The sequence below is a fragment of the Carassius auratus genome, chromosome 2 (genome assembly GCF_003368295.1).
Source record: "Carassius auratus strain Wakin chromosome 2, ASM336829v1, whole genome shotgun sequence".
NCBI classification, from domain to species: domain Eukaryota; kingdom Metazoa; phylum Chordata; class Actinopteri; order Cypriniformes; family Cyprinidae; genus Carassius; species Carassius auratus.
In genome coordinates, this window is record NC_039244.1 from 11,374,065 (window position 1) to 11,399,143 (window position 25,079).

Consider the following 25,079-nt stretch of genomic DNA (forward strand, 5'->3'; position numbering starts at 1 on the left):
TACAAAATCTAAATACTTTTTCCTTACAGTACACTTCAAAAATATTGAATGCTATTTCCAGACAGTAATGTAAAATGATCTTTATTTACCGATACTTGGAAGAATCCATTTAGGATGATTATTTTATAATGCTGTCCGAAGTATGATTTATTTTCATTTAAATTTCTGTTCATTTTACTGACAGAATGCAATCTTGAATTAGAATAACAGAATTGTTATCAGTGTGTCAATTCATTTTGACAAATATTTTACCAGTGTTGCAAGAGAAAACAGATAATAATAGCTGAGTGTGTTGATATTGCAGATAATCTGTTAATGATATTCTCTCCCTTCTCTTATTTCACAGAGAAAGACAACACCTAGGAAAGAAGACGACCCAGGTAGGCATCTTTCTCTTCAGCAGGCTTCTGCATCTAGACTGTGAAGTTCTCAAGACAGGTGTAAAACTCTCTTATATATTGTATTTTAAACATTTATTGTGTTATACATGGTCTTTTGCTCCCCATCATTAGCCTTATTGTTGTTTAAATGAGGAGGTTCATTCAAGTGGCAATTGCCGGGAGCTCAGAGAGTAATTCTTTGAATTCTGATCCATGTGGCCGTCCCAAATGATAACAACAAACTGTGTATCATTAGAATGATGATGAGGTTGAGGATTATATCCATAATCATGCAATAATATTTGGGTAGTTAAGATACTTCTGTGCAGTGCAACATACTCCATCTAAGACTACTTTAAACAGCAATTTTTATTCACTCGCTTTTATGACCTCAAATTAATACAGCATTTGTACTACTTTCAAATTAATTTGTCACACTACAGTACTATTTAATAGGAACTAAAGAAGGCCAAAAATGGTGAGGAACTTAAAGAAATAGATTTATCTCAATTTTAAACTATAGTGTTGGAAAAAAAAAACCATTAAGAATTTTCCATTGAACTGCATCATATAATATTCTGTGTATTACAAGTCATAATGATTCTCAGAACCATGTCACAAACCATATGATACTGTATATGCACATCCAAAAATAAAATGAGCAATCAGCTCAAAACAGTATGTTTCTGGTAAGAAAACAATTAAAGTAGTTTCATAGTAAAGTTAGATGGCAACTGTGTGCCAGCTTGTTATGTGTTTTGTCATTCTCAGAAAAATAACTTTTAACAGTCAGGAGAGTTTCTCGTTTTCCTTCAGAAACACTGCCACATCAATTTATTTTCAGAATAGTGAAACTTCATGCTCAGCTTAAACAAGTGCTGATTTTCAAAATTGCTGCTGTTCGGTTTTGCTCTTCTGGGACTAAATAACAATCCTGAAGTGCTGAAGAGACTTTCACATGCTGTCGAGATTGGATGGGGTGTCTTCATGTTGATGGCAAGAAGTGGTCAAAAACAATATATTATAGGAACAGCACAAAATTACTTTGCTTATTTTATTGCTGTAAGATATGAATGATTAATTCCTAATTTAACAGAGTATTTTGACTAACGTGTTGGTTTTAAATAAGTTCAAGTGTGCTGCCAGCTGAAGTGATAGAAGCTCACATTTGAAGCCATTTTATTATCTTCATTACTTACACAGTTATTTCTAATGTTTCGAAAAATGTTAATTGGAGCATTCTCTCCTACAACATTGTACTTGTCTTCCACAGATCTGCTTGGAGACTGTACTGTACTTGTATGTTATGATTTAAGAATTTTGTCACAAATTTGATGCTCCTGGTGAGCAACACATAATACACCTGGGATGTCAAATATGTGTGATCCTTTTAGTTAGCTTCAGGCAAGGGCTGCTGAGCACCAGGCAAAGCTGCCAGAGTAAATTAATCTTGCTGTAATGGCAGGAAAACTCCTGCTCTGTGCTGTCCGACAGTCAGTAGTGGTCATATTACACTGTTATTGCCACTATTGTACCATATTATGGTTCACATAAGGTATGGTCACAAAGGTATGGGATGGAGTGCCCTCTGGTGGTTATCAAGGGCACTCCAGCTAGTGATCGTGACATAGTCCCCTTCTTAAGTAGTGGCTTCCAGATGCTCCTAAACAAGAGAAGACCAGGAGGGAGGTGGAGCAGAGGCGGAACAGTGTAAGTGATGGAGGGCCAGGACTATGGACAGGAAGAGAAACTGCAGCTGGCAGAGCAAGAAGCCATAGGGTGGAGCTGAAGACCACCAGGGCAGAGCAGTCAGAGCCAAAGACCACCATGGCAGAACAGGCAGAGCTGAAGACCACCAGAGCAGACGGGACCGAAGGTCACCACGGTGGAGAAGATTACCTCCACAGCAGAGCAGACGGGACTGAAGATCCCCACGTAGGAGAAGATGACCTCCATAGCAGAGCAGATGGAACCAAAGATCCCCACGGTGGAGCAGATAACCATCACAGCAGAGCAGATTGGACCAAAGATCCCCACGGTGGAGCAGATGACCACCAGGGTGGAGCTGATGAAGCTGAGGGCCACTTCAGCAGAGCTGATGGCGCAGGGGAACACCAAGATGGCTCAGGCAGAACTGGAACCCACCACAGAGGATATGATGGCCATCAAGGGGGAGCAGATGGAACTGCAATAGCGAGCACAAAGAGGTTAGAAACGACCCCTGTGGCTGTACATGACATTCAGAAACAGGGCCGTGGGAAGTAATTTTGAACAGGGGGTGCTGTGAATTTTTTTTTTTTTTTTTTTGACAAAAACCCTATGAGCCTATAGCCCTATTTAAAATACATTTTAAAAATAAAAACGTTGAGATTTACTACTTTATTGTCATATACACTTCAGTGCACAGCCAGCCAGGGTCTGAAACACACAGACATCAGTTCTCAGATATGCGCAATGCGCTATTAATCTGAAGCAGAAGCAGAATCAGAAATAATAGTTTAATAATCGAAAGAAAACTAAATAATTACTTTCATTACAATTTCAGATAGCCTATACATACATGCAACTTATTTAGATACAACAAATAATATTACAACAAAATATAATATTAATCAAACTTCACAATAACGCTAAAACAATGCAATCGATTTGGTCAGCTGGCTTGAGTCACTGCACGTTTATGTCACACGCAACTCCAAAATCTTTTTACGCACACCACAAGGAAATAATCTCTGACTATTTAAGCAATTTGTTTATTGAACAGTTCTCCACATCCATTACACAAAGAACACACGCACAGTATAAAGCTTTCTGTCTCCATCTCCAACCTTTTTACACAAACCACAAGGAAATAATCTCCGACCAGTTCTCCACAACCATTACGCAAAGAACTAACGAACAAAATAATACTCTCCATCTCCATCCCCACCACCTTACAAAAATACTATAGTGTACTACTTACAATTGCTTGGGTGGTCAAAGCTGATCCCACACTTGTTGCCAAAAAAATACATGTTACAAGCGCGGCAGCACCATGCTCTTACCTGAGCTACATGCAGGCAGGGTGCCCTGGTTACAGGTGTCCAAATGTCAAGGTGTGCTCTGGGGTCGTGGAGATAAAGTCTCTCATGAGGGGACGAATGTCCAGGGAGTTCAGAATGTCTGTGTTGGTATGCATCAGCAAAAACTATGTAAATTTAATAGTCAGCTGCTGCCAAAGATGGATGTATTCTGCATGGAACGAGCGGGAAACCTCTTTACTCAGCTACCAAACCTGCCTGCCTGACGTTGACAATGTAACTTCCGAACCTGTGTTGATTAGGCCTCAAAATATGAAATTAAAATATACGTAATAGCGTACGTGTGTCAAAATCATTTTCTAAAATATTCATAAGGAATTTATAAATTGTGCAAAATATTTTAATAGGCCTACATTTTTTTTTTAATCACCCTCTCGTCACTAGAGTGTGCTGCAGCACCGCCAGCACCCCCACTTCCCGCGGCCATGTTCGGAAAGTTCAGGAATGATTTTCATGGTTTTATCAGGACAGAATAAGAGTTCAAAGATGGCCACCATGGCCGTTACCGGAGAGGCTGAGAGCTCAGAGATGGTCTCCATAGCCAAGACAGGACAGGCATAGAGTTCAGGGACAGCCTCCCTGGCCATGACAGGACAGGCGGGGAGCTCAAGGGTGACCTCTGTGGTTGAGGCAGAAAAGGCAGGGAATTCACAGGCTGACACCAACACAGGACTGAGCTCTTCATGGACTGGAGCAGGCTCTGGAGTGGATTCATGGACTGAAGTGGACAACACTTCACAAGTGTGTATAACCCAGACACACAAAATGGTGACCACAATTTACCGGAAGGGCAGCAAAGTATAGCTGAACCTCCGAGGTTGCCGGACTTGAGAGTGCTGAGAACACTTGGATGCCTGCCACCTGACTTCAGTGGTGGGTCTGCCACACTGGACATCAATCTTGTTTGCTATCCTGAATCCGGTCCATGCTGTTCCTCCCAATCGCCACCAGAGGTCTTCATCACCCTTTCCTTACTGGACTCTATCTCCCATAATTCTCTCTGCCTAGGAACTGATTATGGATTACCTCAGTGGGACTATTTAAGTTGCACACACACACACACAAACGCAGGGTTATATACTGTTTGCTCTGTTTCATGATTTTTGTGATTGTTTGGCCTGCACTGACCATTGCCTATTCTTGGATTACTCTTCTGTCTCACCCTGGATGTTGTTTGCTGTTGTTTGACTATGCCTGTTCTGACTACTCTCTATTAAAATAAACTCATCTGTGATGGTCCTCAAGGGGCACTCTATGAATTTTTGGAATACACCGGCAAGCTCCGGCAGCTGTGGAGCTTGGCCCATCTTGTATTCCTAGTCTGGTTATCTCAAGCCCAATACACTCAGCACTCCTGGTCCCAACACCGGAGCCTCTCCACATAATGGCCACCACTACAAAGCCTCTTCACATCATGAATGATACTCGAGATTCTTATCACAACATTGCCACCAGTCATTTTAGTGAAAGTGACATGATTCGTGCTATGCATTTAACCCATCGAACACCTAACCCTAACCCAAGCAAACACCCAGAGCAGTGGGCAGCCATTTATGCTGCAGAGCCCTGGGAGCAGTTGGGGGTTTGGTGCCTTGCTCAAGGGCACCTCAGTCATGGTATTGCTGGCCCGAGACTCGAACCCACAACCTTAGGGTTAGTGTCAAACACTCTAACCACTAGGCCACAACTTCCCCACAACAAATACAATTTATCAAATTTAAATAAAATAAATGTACCTTTTATTTTATAAAAATTTTTGGGATATGTTTTTAAGAAGAGGTCCTGAGCGCTGAATCATTAGAATGATTTTTTGACACTGATGATCAAGTGACACTAAAGACTACTGATGATCATGTGACACTAAAGACTACTGATGATCATGTGACACTGAAGACTACTGATGATCATGTGAGATTGAAGACTAATAAGTAATGCCATTACTAGAGTAATGCCTGCTGAAAATTCTGCTTTGCCATCACATTAATTAATTATATTTTAAAATATATTACAATAGAAAAAAGTTAATTTAGATTGTAATAATATTTTACTATAATTATTTATTTATATATTTTTGATCAAATAAATGCATCCATGGAAATCATAAAATAAAAAATAAAAATACAAAATAAAAGTATTACTCCATACTTTTAAATGTTAGTGCATACAGTTCATAGACATATATACACACATACCACTATACTGTATATCACTACCAGAAACATGCCTTGGATGTCACAAAAGCAGTTCCTGGCTGTAAGTGGCCGTATCATTGTAAAAGTCACTATAACTGCCATATTTTGATTAACTATATTAATTATGTTAAAAGGCAAAATGGTCACAAAGCTATTATACAGTAAATGAAAGCAAAGGCAAGAATGTTAGTTTAGTAACAGAGGACCATGCAGTTCAGTCTAGAGGCACATATCCACATAAACCTCTCAAATACATGTAAAATAACAGATTTTATGGTCTACTTTAAGACCGGGGCACCTGGCAGTATTAAAAACAACATATTTATAGACTGGATACTAGATGGAGCTGTTTTATGCTAGAAGAAACCCCCAGCCTCAGTCTAATGCTTCAGGGGGACATTATGTTGTTCCCCAGCTTTATTAACCATCGTATACTTAGGCTAGAGCAAGAAATCTCAGATGATCTCTTTCTCTCTGTCGTTGGTTTGTGTCACTACCTCTGATTAAGTGGATGGGGTTGTGGAAACAACAATTGCTGCTGTGCATCACTTAATTTGTCCTATGTGAAAGAGAAAAGTGGACATTTTCTTTGGCTTGGAAGGGACACCCATTGGGCTCCAGCACAATGCTATAGTGAAGCAAAAACAATGGTTCTAATGCTTGATGTGAAATTATTTTTTATAAACTTTGTAAAAGGCCACTAAGAATAGTTATATTAAATGTATCATAAGTGTATGGGGTAAAACTTTCCTTAATTGCTGGTTTGAGAGTTATTTTTCTGGCTTTATTTTTTTATTTTATTTGTATTTTTTATTTGGGATATATATTTTGCTTAACTCCTCTCAATTAGGACTTGATTGTTTTCACTGGGAATTAATATCTGACTGTAAAAATTGGCTGTCAAGTACCAAAATGGAGTAAAAAAGTAGTAGCAAAAAAATGGAGCAAAAGTAGTTCAAATATAAGAGGGTTGGTGATGTCAGGAAAAAAAAAAAATATTTAGAAATAAAGTAGGTCAAAAATCTTTTATTTGGAATTATTTGTTCAAATGTGACATACAGAATTAGACCTGGAACATGTTTTAGGAATAGTGCAAGTTTTGATTTTATGTCACATTTCGTTTTTACAGGTTTGCCAAAAATGGTGGTAATCAGAGACTATTTTGGGGTTCCCAGTCCTCTGGGCGGACTGCCGCTGAATGCTCAGATTGGTGATGTCATAGAGGTCACCTGTGCCGATCCTCACTGCTCCTGGTGGCAGGTCAGATGAAGTACTATTTAAATACCAAATAGCGGAATTGTTTTTTGTGGAGTCATGGGACCCTGAAGCTTGATGCCAAAATCACAACATATAGCAAAGCAAATAAGGCACACATAACCTTTTCCACAGATAAATCTTGTGACATTTCAACAAAAAGATAAATGCAATAACCATTATTTCCATAACCAATGGACTGTCAGGCTATTTAAGTTAATTATAAAATTTTATTTAAAGTAATTATATATATATATATATATATATATATATATATATATATATATATATATATATTTATTTATTTAAATATATATTTATTTATTTAGGGGTCAGTAAGAGTTAGTTTGTGTGTGTGTGTGTGTAAATTAATTAATTTATTGTACTATATTATATATCCATAGTTATTGTTGTCTATTAGCCTAGTACAGGGGTGTCAATCTCAGTTCCTGGAGGCCGCAGCCCTGCAGAGTAGATATGCTACTGTAAATACAAACACCTGTAATCAACTTACTATACTCTGTACTCAACAATTTGTAATTACAACTTTAATATGTAGCAAAGTTCGTAGTAAGGAAGAAATAGGCGGGAACCGGCGAACATTTAAAGACTTTAATAAAATAAACAAACACAAAATGAAAGTCCTCAACCTGAGTCTCTCATTCGCGGTGCCATGCGAGGGTATTGGACATCTTTGGTGGATGGCCCAATGCTCCTCCACCTCCTGGCGGATGGCGATGGCTCCTCCTGTCGAGGGCAGTCGGCAGCTCCTCCACCCGTTCCCTGCTCCTCCCCAATCATGGTGGACAGCAGCCTTCGGTGCCTTCGGTGAACAGCACCGATTTTTGTTCCCTCTTGAACGATAGCCACCCCTCATTGACCCAGGAGCACGACAGCAAGCCCTCCTTCCTACCTCGTCTTCCATTGTTCCAGCACCACCACCTCGGGCAGCCACTGGCCGTCTCTCCGTTTCTTCCTGCTGCCCAATCTCCCAATCAACACTATCAACCTCAGCTGCGAGGGCTCTCTAACAATGTGTCCCCTCTTCCTCCCTCGATTCGGCACCAATGTAACAAATGTTCGTATATTGGGTAGAAGGAGACATTAACTGGTGAACTTTCAAACAAAACTTTAATAACAACATAAACACAAAATAATGCGACAGCCCCTCATGGACGATTGTCGCGCACAAACAGAACCAAAACACAAATTCCACGGCCTCGCTCCATTCCCACGACTCTCGGCCCAGCCCCCATCATAACATACTACAATATAAAAAAAGTGTAAACTAAATAATAGCTATGTTTCCATCCAAAGATGTGAATTTAGCATCTTGGCGTTTCCTTCCAGCGTTTTTTATGCGATAACCCAAAATGCGCATAAAAATAGGTTGATGGAAATATAGCTAATGAATGAAAACTTTATCCACATTGCTTTCTAATGTGAACTGATACCTAAATGAGCTGTCAGATATAGTTTCTGCAGAGTACAGTCAGGCATGTTTCTGCTTTGCAGTTTTGTCTCAAGCTTATCGTCCCAGACTGTTCCTGTGTTATTTATTTCTGGCTCGTGCCGGGCTGTTGTGGCTCTTTTTCTTTATGGTGACACTAAAATCTCATCTTCCTCCTGGTGTTGCTCCGATCTGGCTGACACGTCTCAAACAGCTTGGCGGGGAATAGACACTTAGTGAGATTTCCCATGCTTTTTGCTGGGCCATTTCTTTTTACACACCGCTGTTAAAAAAAAAAAAAAAAAAAAAAACCCTACAGCTCAAAAATGGATTCCAAGAGATTCACTGAGCCTACAGACTGCGACGGGCAGTTGCTAGATGTATGTGTCAGCTGTGGTTCTCCATGCACTAGGCAGGTCATAGAAGGAAGCGAGAAGCGCTACTGTTGAATGATAATGCACATCACTTTTTTATTTTATCTTGTGTGAAATGACACTTAACTCTTAATAAGGCTACTAAATCTTCAGGGTCCCATGACAACAAAAAATGGAATTACAGAGCACTAAGCATCCATCTCCCATGTTACTGGAAGACTATTATCTCTGTCCCATCGGCAGAACAGTGCAATCGATCACTGTAATTTAATTTGATCCTTTAGGCTGCCAACTGTTTACTTTAATGGGGTAATAAGTTTAATTTTTATCATACGCTTATCTGTGGCTTAACAGATATAAAGGGCTTTCAAGAGCTACGGCAAAACATTATTAAGCCAAATAAATCATGAATACAGTTCCAGTTTTGGGCTCCAATCTAATTTGTGGTAGAGGTGCATTTTTCTGAAATTCATTTCATACTTGTTAAAGATGATCTTAAAGGAAGCCAGGGAAGAAAAATATATATTTTGCAGTATAGTTGTTTGAGAAGAGGCTCATTACACCCTCAGTCAAACCTTCAGCCAAACTCGCAATCAATCTTAGGCTGCTAAATTTTGGCATCTGGTTCCACCGCGTTCACAGTGCATTATAACCTCCCAGCTGTTGTTTCACACTGAGACGGGGGGAATTGACGTTTTTATCCAAAAAATATACAGATAATTCCGGCTGAAGCCATGCAAGAAATGAGCCTATTGTAAAACTGGCACCCGGCCTGCGATTTCTCAATACAATCTATTGCACAAGGACATAATACAAAACTCAGGTCTAATGTAATTCATAAATCCAAATATGCTCAGAGCAGCAATATCAAAACAATGGCTTATTGGCGAGTGTCATGATTCACGAGGTTCTGCCGTGGAGGCTGTATGATTATCCAGCATTAGATTATGCTTTCATTCTGATGTGTAACGGAATGTAACCGTGGGTAGGGGCTGAACAGTAATTAACTGTGGCTCTAAATGAGATTCACTGCTTGTTGTGAGCTAATTGTCTTAGATTTATTAATGCAAAGGGGAGGGGAGAACATCGCCTCAAGGCAAATATAATGTAATTAACAACCACAAGTCTTGGCAGGGCAAAATCCTGACAACGCAAGAGACCGGCTTCTTTCCAAGTGATGCAGTCAAGCCCTGCCCATGTGTACGTATGTGTATTTGTATGACTTGCTTAATCATTTTAATGCTGTTTTATTTGTATTTGTGTTTACTATATAGAGTCCATCATGGCCAGAAGTTTTGAATAGAAGTCTCAGCAGTGTAGTGTATCTATTCTGCCGAGACCAAATACATTAACGTTGTTATATTCATTACCATGCTTAAATATTCTAAAAGTTGTCATGATAGAAATGTACAGTAGTGTAGTGTACAGTATATTTGTATGACATTGTTTATAATGTTTTTCGGCCACAGGGACCAAGGACAGGCTGCTATTCAGCTCAACCCTGGTAAGTCTCGACACTAAATGTTTAGTCACATTTATTCCAGTATCTACATGACACACAAAATAACCTGCATGACTGCATGTGCTGAGTGTTGTTGTTTTGGTTTTAACCACGTGCATGTTGGCTCATGCGAGCAGGTTCGCTGGGCCCATGGAGAGGCACCACGCCGAGTGTGAGCTCATGGAGAGAGAGAACAGTACCTACCTGGTGCGATACAGGAGCCGGGAGAGCAGAGAGTATGCTATCAGCATCAAGTACGTCTAGCTATTATCCCACTTCACGTATTTGTGCCAGCATGTTTTTATTGCACATAAAACTGCCCTGACGGATGGTCCTTGAGGTCCTTGCGCGAATGTCATTTTGCATGCAAGGCTTAGATTTCTTCATGCATTTGCCTCTGTGCAGCCCAATGCATTATGCATCATGGAATTTGCATACAGTTTAATGTGTAGCATGGATGTGGTCAGTGAGTGATCACACTACATACTCACTATGGGCTTAATTACCTCAGAACATTTAATAGTTGCATGTCTCATCACATGAAAACCAATCACATGGTCTTTGTCAAAATATTTAATTCTCTAAATGTGTTGACTTGGAGTTAGCAAGGTAACAGAATAACCTACTGTACCACTGAACATTAGATCTCCTTCTAATGACATCTTAGGTCCAGTATTTATAGGAATAGTTCACCCAAAAATCTAAATTCTGTCATCATTCACTCACTTCACTTTCTTATTGCTAATCTTATGCATTAACTTTTGTTTGTCAGCACATTCCCAGGAAAACGTCTTTAAGATGACTGACATTGTTGAAATATTGACAATCTTGGTATTGTTACAATAATTCTCTGCCATCTGCAGATACAACAATGATGTAAAGCACATTAAGATCCTCACCAGGGAGGGCTGTTTCTACATTGCTGAAAGCAGGACGTTCAAGACTGTATTAGTAAGTGGGTTTGAGAGCATTGGTCTTCAACATCATTTGCTTTATTTATCATCACCGTATGAATACATATGTAGGGTGCTATAATTTAATGTCATTAGCAGTGCTTCAAAGACCTGAGCTTTTTTTTTTTTTTAAATCAAAAACCAGAACATGTGCTGATCTGCATATTTCTGTATTTCATTAGCATAATTAATAATGTGGGTCCTGCTATTAATCAGAGTCATCAATACTACTGCAACCTTGTTACGTTTCTTCTAGATGGTTATAAAATGCTAAAGTTCCCTAATAAAATATAGCCTACTGTGGTAACAGCATGTAATAAGGAAAGCTTTAATGTATACAATAGTACTGAATACTTATTCATTCATATATCATGGAGCTCCAGGGTGTGTCAAAGTGGCATCACCATGGTGCACATCCATAAAACAATGTAGGTATGTTTTTGTAAGTGTGAGCATCTATAAGCAATTGTAATTGTTCAACAAGATTAAATAAAGCAGGGTTTCCCCACTGCAGTTGTTGGAAAAGGTAATACAACAGCTTATTCAAGTATACCTATAAGTATAAGTTAGTAGTTGTATTGGGAACATGCTCGTTCTTAAGGCTGTCTGGTTTCTGTTGGAAATATGCTTGTCTTAAAGCTAGTGGGTTGTTATTTAGAACACGTTGCTTAACCCTCTGGAGTCTAAGGGTATTTTTGGGGCCTGGAGAAGTTTTGTCATGCCCTGACATTTGTGCTTTTTTCAGTTCCTTATACACATCTAAATGGCTAAAGTCTAATCTCACTGTAATCAGCCCAAACTGGGCTATAATAATATGTGAGCAGCATGTATGTACATGATTGAGTTTTCGACAAGAAAAAAAATGTTATGCGCGGTTAGTGAAAAAACGAAAAATGTTGAATCACTTGAATAAGGCCATAAAACACATACAGAACATTGGTTCCCGGGGCTTTTGAGAACTGGAGCTTGTAGCCTAGAGTTTTTCTTTCTAAATGTGAATATCATCTTGTTTAATCATCAGACTAATTTCCTATTATGTGCATATTAAAATATTAAACATTAATGATATCTGCAATACCTTTATGTTGTTTCTGTTCTGTTTACCCTAGGGGGGTTATCGCTGCTCTTATCCATGCTAGGCTGCATGGATGCACAGGACAGAACCATACCGCCATTCCAAACTATATGCTAATTGTCAATCATCTTTGCTGATAGTAGTCTCATAAAAATGTAAAATTAAATGATCTTTCATTCATGAGGACATTGAGATAATCAACCAATTCAGCACAGGTGGAGCACGTTCATATAATAAACTTAATTAGCATGATAGTAAATTTATATACAGCCAACTTAGCTCTGTCCCATGACACTTTTTCTGGCACCCCTGCTCATTCCTAACTATTCTTGTCCCAGCTTGGTGATATGGGGAGTTCTCTGGGCTAGGGCTATATTCCGAACTCAGAGCCCTCCCCTCGGACAGCATGCCAAAAACGCATACTATTCACTCAATCTGATAATAAGTAAGTGCAAACTTGTGAAAACAAATAAAAAGAATCCAAATGAAGCACTTACTAAAAAGATTATATATTTTGTTTGTTTTCCTACATGTGATTTTAGCCTCAGGCAACTAAAAAGAGAACCGTGAATATGTGAATGTGTTGTTAAACAATTGAAATATAAACTTAAAATTACAGGGGGGGTACTTTAAGTGGATATTTTAGGTCAAAGAATTTCAGTTGGCAAAACATTTTGGGAATCCCTGGAATAAGCTTTTAAACTTGTAATTTTTTTTTCTGTCCAGGGACTGGTTGAGTATTACAAACAGCACTCTCTGAAAGAGGGTTTCCGTACTCTGGACACCACTCTACAGATGCCCTATAAGGAGCTTGGCAGTGGATTCAGACCTGCTGGTGAGTATCATACACCTCGGTTAGATTCACTCTTAGGCCTTATGACTTTTAGCAAAAATCAGATTTTTTTGCATATATCTAGTTATTATCCAGATTTGATTCGGAAAGTCTGAACAGCAAAAATCTGATTTCTTTCAAATTTTATTCAAACCACGTATGTAGATGGTTTGAAGTGCAATTCCAATCAGATTTCAAATGTATTTAGCATCACTTTAATGTAACACACAGCAATAACATCAAAACTGTTGACGGACATGCTTGAAGTATTTATACTGTATTCAAACAATGCCAAAGTCGGCTGTGACCACAGCAAGGAACATAAAAATATATAAAAGTCTCCTCCATTTCTGAGTTTTTCTTGTATGACAGAGGAGTTCTGCACCATGACTCGACTGCAGATCGAAATGATGCACCTCTGTTTTTCTTGCATCTGTTGAAAGCCTCATCAAAAAGTGTCTGCGTCGGTACCAAAGCAACTCATGCAGATAAGTTGGCGTTGTCTGAACACGCAAATTGGATTTGATCACTTGCAATTAATAATGCGCACAGTCAGCCAGAAAAGATCTGATTTGAAAAAAAAATTGGATCTGCCTGCAGTCTTGGGGTACTTGGACTCGGTACTTGAAATTTGAGTTCAGACGAATCCATGTCATGTAACAACATAAAATAAAGATAAAAAGACATTAATAAACATTTCCCACTCAAACTCAAAAGTAAAAGTAAAAACATTGAGATACAGTACAGGTGCAAATACAGATGCTTAACTACTGCCACTGATATGATGTGATGCATTTCTGTATGCACTGCTGTAATTTATATCTAAACATAAAGAGAAAAATGTTCCCCCTTTAGAATGTGAGTTTATAGCAAATCTCATTTGAGTTACAGCCAGTTGCGCAGTAGGGCACACACTAGTGCATCCAGGAGCAGGAATGTCTACTAGCGGCCAGCAGTACAATAACCTTGTCGACCTTCAGTGATTAAAATCACCGTCAGTGTGAACGGTTCTTCAGACAGGTCCTCTTTAAATGCCAGGAGGCATATCTTGCTCTCAAGATGTGTTTTAGCTGGTGACTTGCTTATGCTTCCTGACACATCTCAGACTCTTTTGATTAAATAGAAAGGTTAGATGTAACGTAGAGTTATCTTATGCACATGTTGCTTTCACAGTGTATAAAGTCTTTGTTTACTTCAGCTCCCATTGCACAAGATGACTCCTCAAAGAGACAGACAGAAGCGGGTCATACGCACTAGGCACCTAGTATGTATATAGCATGTATATAGTACCTAGTGTGCTCAAGTAGCACCGGCATTTTCCCTGACATGACATGACAGTTTCCTTTAAGTTACAGGAAAAAGCCATGATGGATGCTAAGCTCCCCCTCACCTGTGACTTCTCTCACGCAGCTAAGAGAAAAACAGTCCCTACACTGAGAAATAAAAGAGCAACTACTAGAGACACAAAGTCAGCTTTACTGAACAGAGAGCGATGTATCACGTAGAAAAAGGCTTAGAGAATGTGTGCGACTCAGTCGATAGAAAGACCGGGATAGTGGGGATTGTGGATTGGGAATTTTGCTGTTCGCTTTATCCTTTTTTCTTCAGCATCCTCGGCTTGTTAGAGGTTTTTATGTTCGACTGCCACTCTCAGTGATGCATCCCTTCACAAACCTCGGCAGAAAACCCGGGCCCTCGATGCATCCTGGGACAGTGCTCTCGGTGATGTTCCCCCAAACCAAAACACACACAAATACGGCGACAGATCTTTCAGCGTGTGGGTGCTGACACGTCTGCAGTCGTCGAGTGTTTGGTAAACACGTTGAACACAAAGGGAGATATCAGGGTTGTGTTTGATAAGCTAATGCGAGGAATGTTATTTACTAGACAGATATGGCATCGGTTTAAATCCTGAGTATAGATATGGAAAGTGTGATTGGCTGCATGATTTCTGCAGGTGATTTCTGAGTGACAGTGTCACTGGTAAAAGTGGGTGGCTCATCGCCTACTGCTTCGTTATCCCCAAAGGAGATGCAAAGCAGGCAGGGAAACATATTGTGGATTTGACGTTTGCTAGTTTACACGTTAGAGAGTCCTGGATGATCAGATGGGTGTTCAGATGGTAACAGGACTCGTGCTCTGTATGAACACTTTCACAGCTGCGTCAGTGACAGGGCCAGGAGCACACACTCGCGTGTTCTTGCCAAAAGCTAGGAGAACAACTAGAGGAAATGTACTAAAAAAAAAAAATCTTGACACTTATAGGTGTTAAGTTAACCTTATCGCAGCTGCGTCTGCCCAAATAATGTAGTACAGTATGTGGTTCATTAAAGTAGTCCAAATGTTATTCAATCTTTTATTCACCTTCATGTCATTCTGAACTTGCATGACTTTCTTTCTTCTGTGGCACATGAAAGAAGATATTTTGAGGAATGTGTTTTTGTCCATATGAGTCAATGGAGTCCAAAATAGGGCTGTGCAATAAATGGATATCCGTATTAATCTGGAAAAATAAATCCACGGTAATGATAATAAACTTTAATCTCACAATGATTATTTGTTATTATTATTATTTTCAGAAATATCATACAACCAATATATTTTTGTGCATATTTTAATTTATTCCATATAGTAAGTTGTTTACTGAAAGTTGGCAAAAGTTGTTTACATTTAAGTAAAAAAAAAAAAAAAACGTAAAAAATTGTGAATTGTATTTTCATTTGATTAAATTTAGTAAGATGCATTAACTTGATCAAATTTCAGTAAATGTATTTATAGCAATGCAAAAGATTCTTACTTCAAATAAATGCTGTTCTTTTATGAATAATAAAAAAGAATCATGAAAAAATTAATAACATTTTCGACAAAAATACTGAGCTGCAAAGCTGTTTTAAACATTGATAAGAAATGTTTCATGAGCACCAATTTAGCATTTTGATTGCACTTTGAAAGCTGGATTAAATTGTTAATGTTTTATGAATTCATTTTAGTTTAGTTGACTTGTAAAGTTATGTTTACATTCAATCTTGAGGTCTAAGAAATGTGGAATGCATTTCCTTCCCCATTAATGGTATGATTTAATATTGTATATTATATATTGAGTAATATATTTTTGCCAATATTGCGAAGCCCTAGTCGAAAACAACAATGGACCGTATTGACTTTATTTTATGTTCCTTGAGACATTTTTCAATCCTTTTCTTGTGTGAATCTCAATTTGATTGTTAGTTTGTTTGGTTGAAAATGTCTCTGTTAAGATCTCTGGGTTTTTGTGTTCTTCTTTTCTTCGCTCTGCCTCGGCTTGGATCCTAAGCTCCAGTGCTGTGTGGGCTTCATGTTTTGAGTCCCACCAGCTACAGTTTTGTTCCTCCCTCCCCCTCTCCCTTCTGGTCAGGTACAGCTATCAGCCACCTGTCTCAATCATTTCCCCCTCCAGCCATCTCAGTCTCTTCTCCCTGTGTTTGCTTTAGCTCTGTCTGTAATGTATGAGTGCTTTCTGAGAGCCGTGGAGAGAGTGGATCGACGTTTTGTGTGTGAAAATGTCTGTGCGTGATGCAATGCCATGTGTGCCGTTTTCACTCCAAATCTCCAGTCATCTTGTTGAACATTCACATTGTCCTACTTGGCATCTCTTGTGACAACATTGGTGTCTCTCATTTTTGACTTTTTTTCGAACAACGTCTTTTGTTCCCCTTCTTCCACAGTTTTGGCCCCAAGAGTGCTTGGCATCGCACTGGCACGATATGATTTCGGCTCCAGAGATACACGGGAACTCTCTCTGCAGGTGGGCGACCTGGTGAAGATCTATATCAAGAGTACCAATGGATGGTGGAAAGGTGAAGTCGATGGCCGGGTGAGGAAAATCATTTTTCTATACCTTTATTCATGTGAAGCTCTCTAGAGCAGGGGTCTTCAACGTTTTTCAGGGCAAGGACCTCTTAGGTGATAGAGACATGGAGCAGAGACCAACTGATACAAAATGTGTCAAGCAGAGCTACATATTAAGCATATAGCATCCAATATTAATAGAAAATATTAATATTATGATTAAGAATAAATATGTTACATTTACATTATGTTAGCACAGTAGATCAGAACAATGCACATTATTGTTGTTGCTCATGCATGTATATGACTTAAATTCATCATAAAAAAAACTCAAACGTTGAGATAAAAATCACAATTCATTAGTTGTTTGCAGTTGCAGAGCATATATTTTAATTTTAATCAATTAATTTTAATAAATCAGAAAGACATTTACAATTTCCTGAACTTTAGCTACAATTTTTTTCAAAATTCACATTTTAATTTTAATGTCAAATGGATGAATAAAGATTTTCTTCAGCTTTTGCATGGACATTAGAGATGGCCAGTTAAGAATCAAATCACTGAGTATCTGAAATTAGTAAGGGGTTTTCTAATGAAGTGCAGATGCAGATGTGTGAACAAGGGCTTCACCATGACAAGAATAGCAATGCATTCAAGAGATCAACAAACATGTCTTTGTCAGCTTCATTTCTCACTGCTGCAAAAACACACTGTAAACGGGAACTTTTCACATTGTTCAGAGCTCGAACTCAAACATGCAATGAAGCGTTTGCTAAATCTGTTTCACCAATAAACATTTTTTCATTGCAGGAGTAACTAAAGGAGCTCTTGCTTCCATTTCAGGGTGCTTATATTTAAAAATAGACTTTGTGATTTTTTTTTTACCCATGTTTTAATTTTAATTTTTTTAAGGAAAAATTACTTGTGATTAAACACTAATTAACGGACCTCCTGCAGTACCACTGCGGACCCCCAGTTGAAAATCCTTTCGCTAGAGATTTTGGTGCTTTTTATATTTGTTTAGGTAGTGCAAAGATTTTCTTCCAACCTTGCACATCATGGAACTGAACACTTGCCCTTCCATGCGACTCACAGTTCATGGCTGCTGAGAAGGGAAAGGCTAGGCACACAACAAGTTGTCAGAGTGCAAAATCCAGCTGACAACAGAGTTATATAACCACTTAGGTAAAAAATAGCTTTTTTATGTATTGTGTTTTTTAATTATACAGTATTGTTCAAAATAATAGCAGTACAATGTGACTAACCAGAATAATCAAGGTTTTTAGTATATTTTTTATTGCTACGTGGCAAACAAGTTACCAGTAGGTTCAGTAGATTGTCAGAAAACAAACAAGACCCAGCATTCATGATATGCACGCTCTTAAGGCTGTGCAATTGGGCAATTAGTTGAAAGGGGTGTGTTCAAAAAAATAGCAGTGTCTACCTTTGACTGTACAAACTCAAAACTATTTTGTACAAACATTTTTTTTTTTCTGGGATTTAGCAATCCTGTGAATCACTAAACTAATATTTAGTTGTATGACCACAGTTTTTTAAAACTGCTTGACATCTGTGTGGCATGGAGTCAACCAGCTTGTGGCACCTCTCAGCTGTTATTCCACTCCATGATTCTTTAACAACATTCCACAATTCATTCACATTTCTTGGTTTTGCTTCAGAAACAGCATTTTTGATATCACCCCACAAGTTCTCAATTGGATTAAGGTCTGGAGATTGGGCTGGCCACTCCATAACATTAATTTTGTTGGTTTGGAACCAAGACTTTGCCCGTTTACTAGTGTGTTTTGGGTCATTGTCTTGTTGAAACAACCATTTCAAGGGCATGTCCTCTTCAGCATAGGGCAACATGACCTCTTCAAGTATTTTAACATATGCAAACTGATCCATGATCCCTGGTATGCGATAAATAGGCCCAACACCATAGTAGGAGAAACATGCCCATATCATGATGCTTGCACCTCCATGCTTCACTGTCTTCACTGTGTACTGTGGCTTGAATTCAGAGTTTGGGGGTCGTCTCACAAACTGCCTGTGGCCCTTGGACCCAAAAAGAACAATTTTACTCTCATCAGTCCACAAAATGTTCCACCATTTCTCTTTAGGCCAGTTGATGTGTTCTTTGGCAAATTGTAACCTCTTCTGCACATGCCTTTTTTTTAACAGAGGGACTTTGCGGGGGATTCTTGAAAATAGATTAGCTTCACACAGACGTCTTCTAACTGTCACAGTACTTACAGGTAACTCCAGACTGTCTTTGATCATCCTGGAGGTGATCATTGGCTGAGCCTTTGCCATTCTGGTTATTTTTCTATCCATTTTGATGGTTGTCTTCCGTTTTCTTCCACGTCTCTCTGGTTTTGCTCTCCATTTTAAGGCATTGGAGATCATTTTAGCTGAACAGCCTATCATTTTTTGCACCTCTTTATAGGTTTTCCCCTCTCTAATCAACTTTTTAATCAAAGTACGCTGTTCTTCTGAACAATGTCTTGAACGACCCATTTTCCTCAGCTTTCAAATGCATGTTCAACAAGTGTTGGCTTCATCCTTAAATAGGGGCCACCTGATTCACACCTGTTTCTTCACAAAATTGATGACCTCAGTGATTGAATGCCACTCTGCTATTTTTTTGAACACACCCCTTTCAACTAATTCAACTAATTGCCCAATTGCACAGCCTTAAGAGCGTGCATATCATGAATGCTGGGTCTCATTTGTTTTCTGAGAATCTACTGAACCTACTGGTAACTTGTTTGCCACGTAGCAATAAAAAAATATACGAAAAACCTTGATTATTCTGGTTAGTCACATTGTACTGCTATTATTTTGAACAATACTGTATATTTTGTTATTATCTGTACACTACGATTCAAAAGTCAGTATGCTTTTTTTATATACATTTTATTGAGCATGGATGCATTAAATTGATTATTGTCTTTAAAAATGTATCATGATTTTCAAGTATAAGGCAACACAACCGTTTTCATCATTGATTATAATAAGAAATGTAATGATATATATAATATATATATATATATATATATATATAATGATTTCTGAAAGATCATGTAACACTGAAGACACAAGGAATAAATAAAAATGTAAATATATTAAAGTAGAAAACAGTTATTTACATATTTTGCAATATTACTATTTTACTGTATTTTTGATAAAATAAATACATCCTAGATCAGAAACTCTTTTAAAACATTCAAAGAATCTTACCAACCCCAACTTTCATGTATATATATATATATATATATATATATATATATATATATATATATATACAGTAATGCACTTATTTTTATTTTATAATAATCTAATTAAAATAATTTTAATATTAAAGAATATGATCATGAATCCCCGAACACAGTGTGTTTTAGGTCCTATTGATTTACAGTTGCTGTAATTTTTTTGGCAATAGACAGCTATCAGTGTTACTCATGTTCATGGTAAGAAACTTTAAAACATACACCAGTTTCAAAAGCAATTGAGTTTTGGTTAGGACCCAAGCAAATGACAAAGCAATATAAAGGTGTGACACTGTGATTGACATTTGAGATTAGACTGTAACCCCGCATTTCTCTGCAATATAGCTCATCTCGACTCTCCAAGACACCTGAATCTTTCCTCGAGCCTCATTATATTCACTTTTCTTCATTTCATTTGCTCAAGTGCGTTTAAGAGAGACATGATTAACTGGAGGTGATGACAGAAGATGGCAGAATGACTCTTAATGATTCTTCTGCACATGCCATCATCAGATCTGACCCACAAGAGCTCTCAAACTAGTCACAGAGATGAAGAGATACGCTCCTTTAGTCTTCAGTATTGTTTACTGATGCTGTTTCTATTACAGGTGGGATGGTTCCCTTCAAGTTATGTGGAGGAAGAGGAATGACCAGTGAAGGAAGTTATCCTCTCAATGCTGCCACAGTGATAGGCCACTGCCACTTGTTGGCTTTGGACTAGACACAGAACTGTGAACAATGCACCCTTATTTGAGCGAAGCACCACAAACACAGCAATTATCAGTCTTCTCTAATGGGATCCGGTGGACTGTGGTTGAGACCTGCAGCGTGATGCATCTGTGGCTCCTTCGGCTTTGACTGTTTAATTAGTTATGAATGTCCCTCGCTGCTCTACATTCAGTCCAGACATCTCTTTCTCTTATTCTATTCCTCCCTCTCACCCTGTCACCTCCTGAAATCTTCACACAGGTGCCTGGGGCCCCCCTCTTTCTGCCTGTTTAAAATTTAAACTCCATTTCTGAGCTGTGCCGGACCTCCCATAAACTCAGAGTGGCACGCAGAGAGAAAAGCCCTGAGCTGGCCGTTTTTCCCCTCTATTCTGCAACCTTTACGCAGTGCTCTTAGCTCACCTTGTGTTATAATAGATGATTGCCTTCGCCTGTCTGACTCTGCAGAGTTTGGCTGGGGTGAGACAGAGCAACGTGCTGTCACAAAGCCTTCCTCCCTGCCTCCTCTTCTTCAGCCCTTGTAACACTTACTGTAGCAGCACTGTGCGTCGACAGGAGATCTGCTGTTCAGTGCAATATCCATCTTAGCCAGTCTAATGAACTGCGCTGTGATCAGTCAATGCCCTGTCTGTTTCTGAACCTCAGGTGCTCCCAAGCAGAATGTTGGCACTTGTGATTTTGGACTGAAGTCAATTTCTTCTCTTGTCATGCAAATGGAACGACTTGTTAATACTTTGGTGTTTGGTGCACTAAGGGTCCTAGACTCTGCAAAAAATATTAAGCGAGGTTTATGCATGTTACAAAAAAAAAAAAAAAAAAAAATGCCAATGGAAAAAAAAAAAAACACACTACCGTTCAAACATTTGGGGGCAGAAAATTAGATTTTTTTTAAAGAAATGAATGTTTATTCATTCAACAGTAAAGGCATTTACTGAATAAATTTTTTTAAAAAGGTTTGTTCAAATAAATGTTGTTTTATTGAACCTACTATTCAAGAATCCTGAAAGAAATATTGCAGTTTCCACAAAAAATATGAAGCTGTTTTCAAATATTGATAATGATAAGAATTGTTTCTTGAGCAGCAAATCAGCATGTACGAATGATTTCTGAAGGATCATGTGACATTAAAGAAAACTTCTGAAATTCAGCTTTGCATCACAATGGTTATGTTACATTTTAATAATATTTCACAATATCACTGTTTTACTGTTGATTAAATAAATGCAGCCCTGGTGAGAATAACACACTTCTTTCAAAAACGTTTTAACAATCTTGCGACACCAAAACTGTGAACGGTAGTGTTAAGATATATTGTGTGACATTTTACTTCTCAGGTATGTTTATCTTGTTATAAGGATTTGTGGATGTTTTTAATGGAAAACAAGATAAAAACACTGATATAGAATATGATTTTGCACTGTGATAGTTATATCAGCTACCCTTGAATTTGGCAGAGGACTTTCCTCACAGATGAACTTGTTTAAAACATTTTTTGTAAAGGAAGCTGTTCTCAAAATGGACACACGTTTGTTACAAGCTGCTTTATTTGCTAAAATCTAGATCATATAATTGTCTTAGTATAGATATTTACAGAAATTTTCACTGTTATGCTTCTATGCATTCATGTTGTCTGATTGTCTTCAGAATAAGTGTTAATTGAGACTTGTTTCACACTGTTTAGACTAAGTGAATTTTTAACATTGTGCCATGTTTGACAATTTGTGAGAATTTACAGGATATAAATGCATACAGTATCTTACTGGCCATGGAACTAATTTATACTACTTTGATTACATTTTCTTTACCAATTACAGTGACATTATTTAGCAGTTTTTTCCTTGAATGCTATTTTTTTCTTAGTTCTGATATTTTAGTGAGTAATATTCAAGCAAAAGTATTTCTCATGGCAACAATACATTTCTGATGGTAAATGTTTAAAGGGTTAGTTCAACCAAATAGCAAAATTATGTCATTAACAACTTGTGGATTTATGCTTATTGGAGACGCGAACCGTTTCAAACGATTCAGTTCGATTTGGTGAACTGGTTCAAAAAGATCCGGTTACATCGAATGATTTGTTCGCGAACCGGATATTACGTTATTAATGACATTATTTTGCTATTTGGGTGAACTAACCCTTTAACCCTCATGGACAGGTTTGCAGTTTTACTTTTGGTGCTTTACTTATTTTTTAAAAAAAATGATGGTTGTTTTCTGTATCCAGTGATGAGATCATATCCTCCAGCTATACATGTGCTCAAATCTGTGGACATTAATACATTAACATTACTGTTATTCAGATGGTTTTCATGTAAGTTGTATCATGTAACATTTCATGAATGAATGAAATAATGAATGAATGAATATATTTTTTCCTGTATATAATTTCCTTCTTTTGAACAATTGTTTTCCATGGGAATATTGTTATTATTGATAACCAATTGGTTGGTTCCCCTCCATATCCTTTCCATTCAGTTTTTTTTTTCACTTTAATAATCACTTTAAGCCACTTCCTCAATTACATCATCTACCAGGAAGTGACATCATTTTGGAGGGAAAACAACAGAACAAACATGAGTAAGGATTATCAATGTATTTTTATCTCATTCTGAATTATTCAATCCTCTTTTTTAACATCTAATTTACTCATCTTGACATCCTAATGCTAACTCTCAATGACTAAGCTCTTCATTTCTATCCTGTTAGGAATTACTTTTTGTTTAAATAATCTATTTATTATTTTTTGTATCTTTTTATTTTTTTTATTTTTTTTTTTACTTTTTCTAAATCCACTTATTACCGATAAACATAAAAGTTTCGGAGCTTAACCAGAGTTTGACGTTTCAGACTATAGGTCTACTTTTTATTGTAATTAGGCTCCGAGCCACTAGGAGAGCATGGCCCAATGGTGCGAGGACCCACTTGGAATTGCTCCATTTCTTCTTATTCTTCTCCAAAGTGATTTTCATTTTTTAGGGCCTAAACGTGCTTGAAAACTCAAAATGCTGAATACGTGTCAGAACTGGCAAAAATTCACATCACAACTTTCTAATTTACAGTCGTTAGCTACGACCAACAGGAAGTAATGTAATGAATGTGGATTTTTGCATACTGCATTATAGGAGTATAATCCAATTCGCACCTAACTCAAAATGATGCCAAAACACTGCGGAACCAAAGTCATGCTCATGTTAATTCACAGTGCATTAACTAATGTTCACAGAGAAAACTTAAAAATTTTTCGCCACGGGGTTGGCGGTTGTGCTGCTGGCTTGGGCCCGTCCTTACTCATTGCAGCAATATTCTTTACTTAAATTAACACAAAACATAATATAAATACAACAAATTACAAAACAAGCATTTTTTGTTTGTGTTTTAATAGTTACAAAAGGCAGTACAACATAACCCAGAAAAACTTGTCAATTTTTATCCACAAATGTTCTGAGCTTTTATTTTGATGTCATATGTCTCCTACATTTCATTTTATTTCCACAAAAATTGGGGAATGTTTTTTTTATTATTCTATGATTTTTTTTTCTTCTTCACAATTCCAGTGTATTTGTTGCAAATTCCCAGTAACGTTCTTAAATCGTCTTAGGACAGTAGGAGCTGAGTAGGAACAGTTGAGATTTAACCCGAGGTATGTTCAGAAAGAGCCATGAGGACCACGTTGCAGCGCAGCAGTGATTGATGGCCAGCCTTGTTTGCCAGAGGATGGAAGCAGGTCTATCTCTCTCCACTTCAGAAAGGTGTGAACTGACTGCAGGAGACTTCAGATAAAAAGGAAAAGACAGAGAGAGGGAGAGAGAGAGAGAGAGCATCCTTCAGTCCTGACCTGAAAGTGTCACCTCTTGGTGTTGAAGACGAGTCAGGAATGGGTGAAGAGTTATGTGTTATATGGGTGTGACTTACCTCACCACACTGTCTTTACCAATTCAGAAACTGTAGATGGGAAGAGTGGGAGGGAAACTCGATAAAGCCCCGGACTGTATGTCTGATAGGGCTGAGATTGAGCGCCTCAGGGTCTTCATCAGCACAACTGAGTAATTAAACACTTGCAGATCAAAGATGTTGAAGAGAACAAATCCTGATGACCACAATGAACCTCCCCCCCCCCCCACCCCCGATCCAACCTTGTAGGGTTGGTTTGTCCTCATGCA

The 25,079-nt window shown here is 38.1% G+C and overlaps 1 protein-coding gene across 2 annotated transcripts in view; it reads left to right on the forward strand.

Moving 5' to 3' along the window:
• Positions 1-21,741, forward strand: part of LOC113115679 (guanine nucleotide exchange factor VAV3-like) — a 47,299-nt gene extending 25,558 nt beyond the window's left edge. The window contains exons 19-28 of one of the 2 annotated variants that reach the window (XM_026283223.1): positions 347-380; positions 6,782-6,912; positions 9,865-9,930; positions 10,200-10,234; positions 10,369-10,485; positions 11,095-11,182; positions 12,986-13,094; positions 16,405-16,485; positions 16,796-16,944; positions 20,800-21,741. In XM_026283223.1, the coding sequence (XP_026139008.1) occupies positions 347-380; positions 6,782-6,912; positions 9,865-9,930; positions 10,200-10,234; positions 10,369-10,485; positions 11,095-11,182; positions 12,986-13,094; positions 16,405-16,485; positions 16,796-16,944; positions 20,800-20,841 (852 nt within the window). In that variant the 3' untranslated portion in view covers positions 20,842-21,741. The remainder of the gene's footprint in view (positions 1-346; positions 381-6,781; positions 6,913-9,864; positions 9,931-10,199; positions 10,235-10,368; positions 10,486-11,094; positions 11,183-12,985; positions 13,095-16,404; positions 16,486-16,795; positions 16,945-20,799) is intronic. The other variant, XM_026283232.1, reaches the window with a different exon arrangement.
• Positions 21,742-25,079: the final 3,338 nt, after the last annotated feature.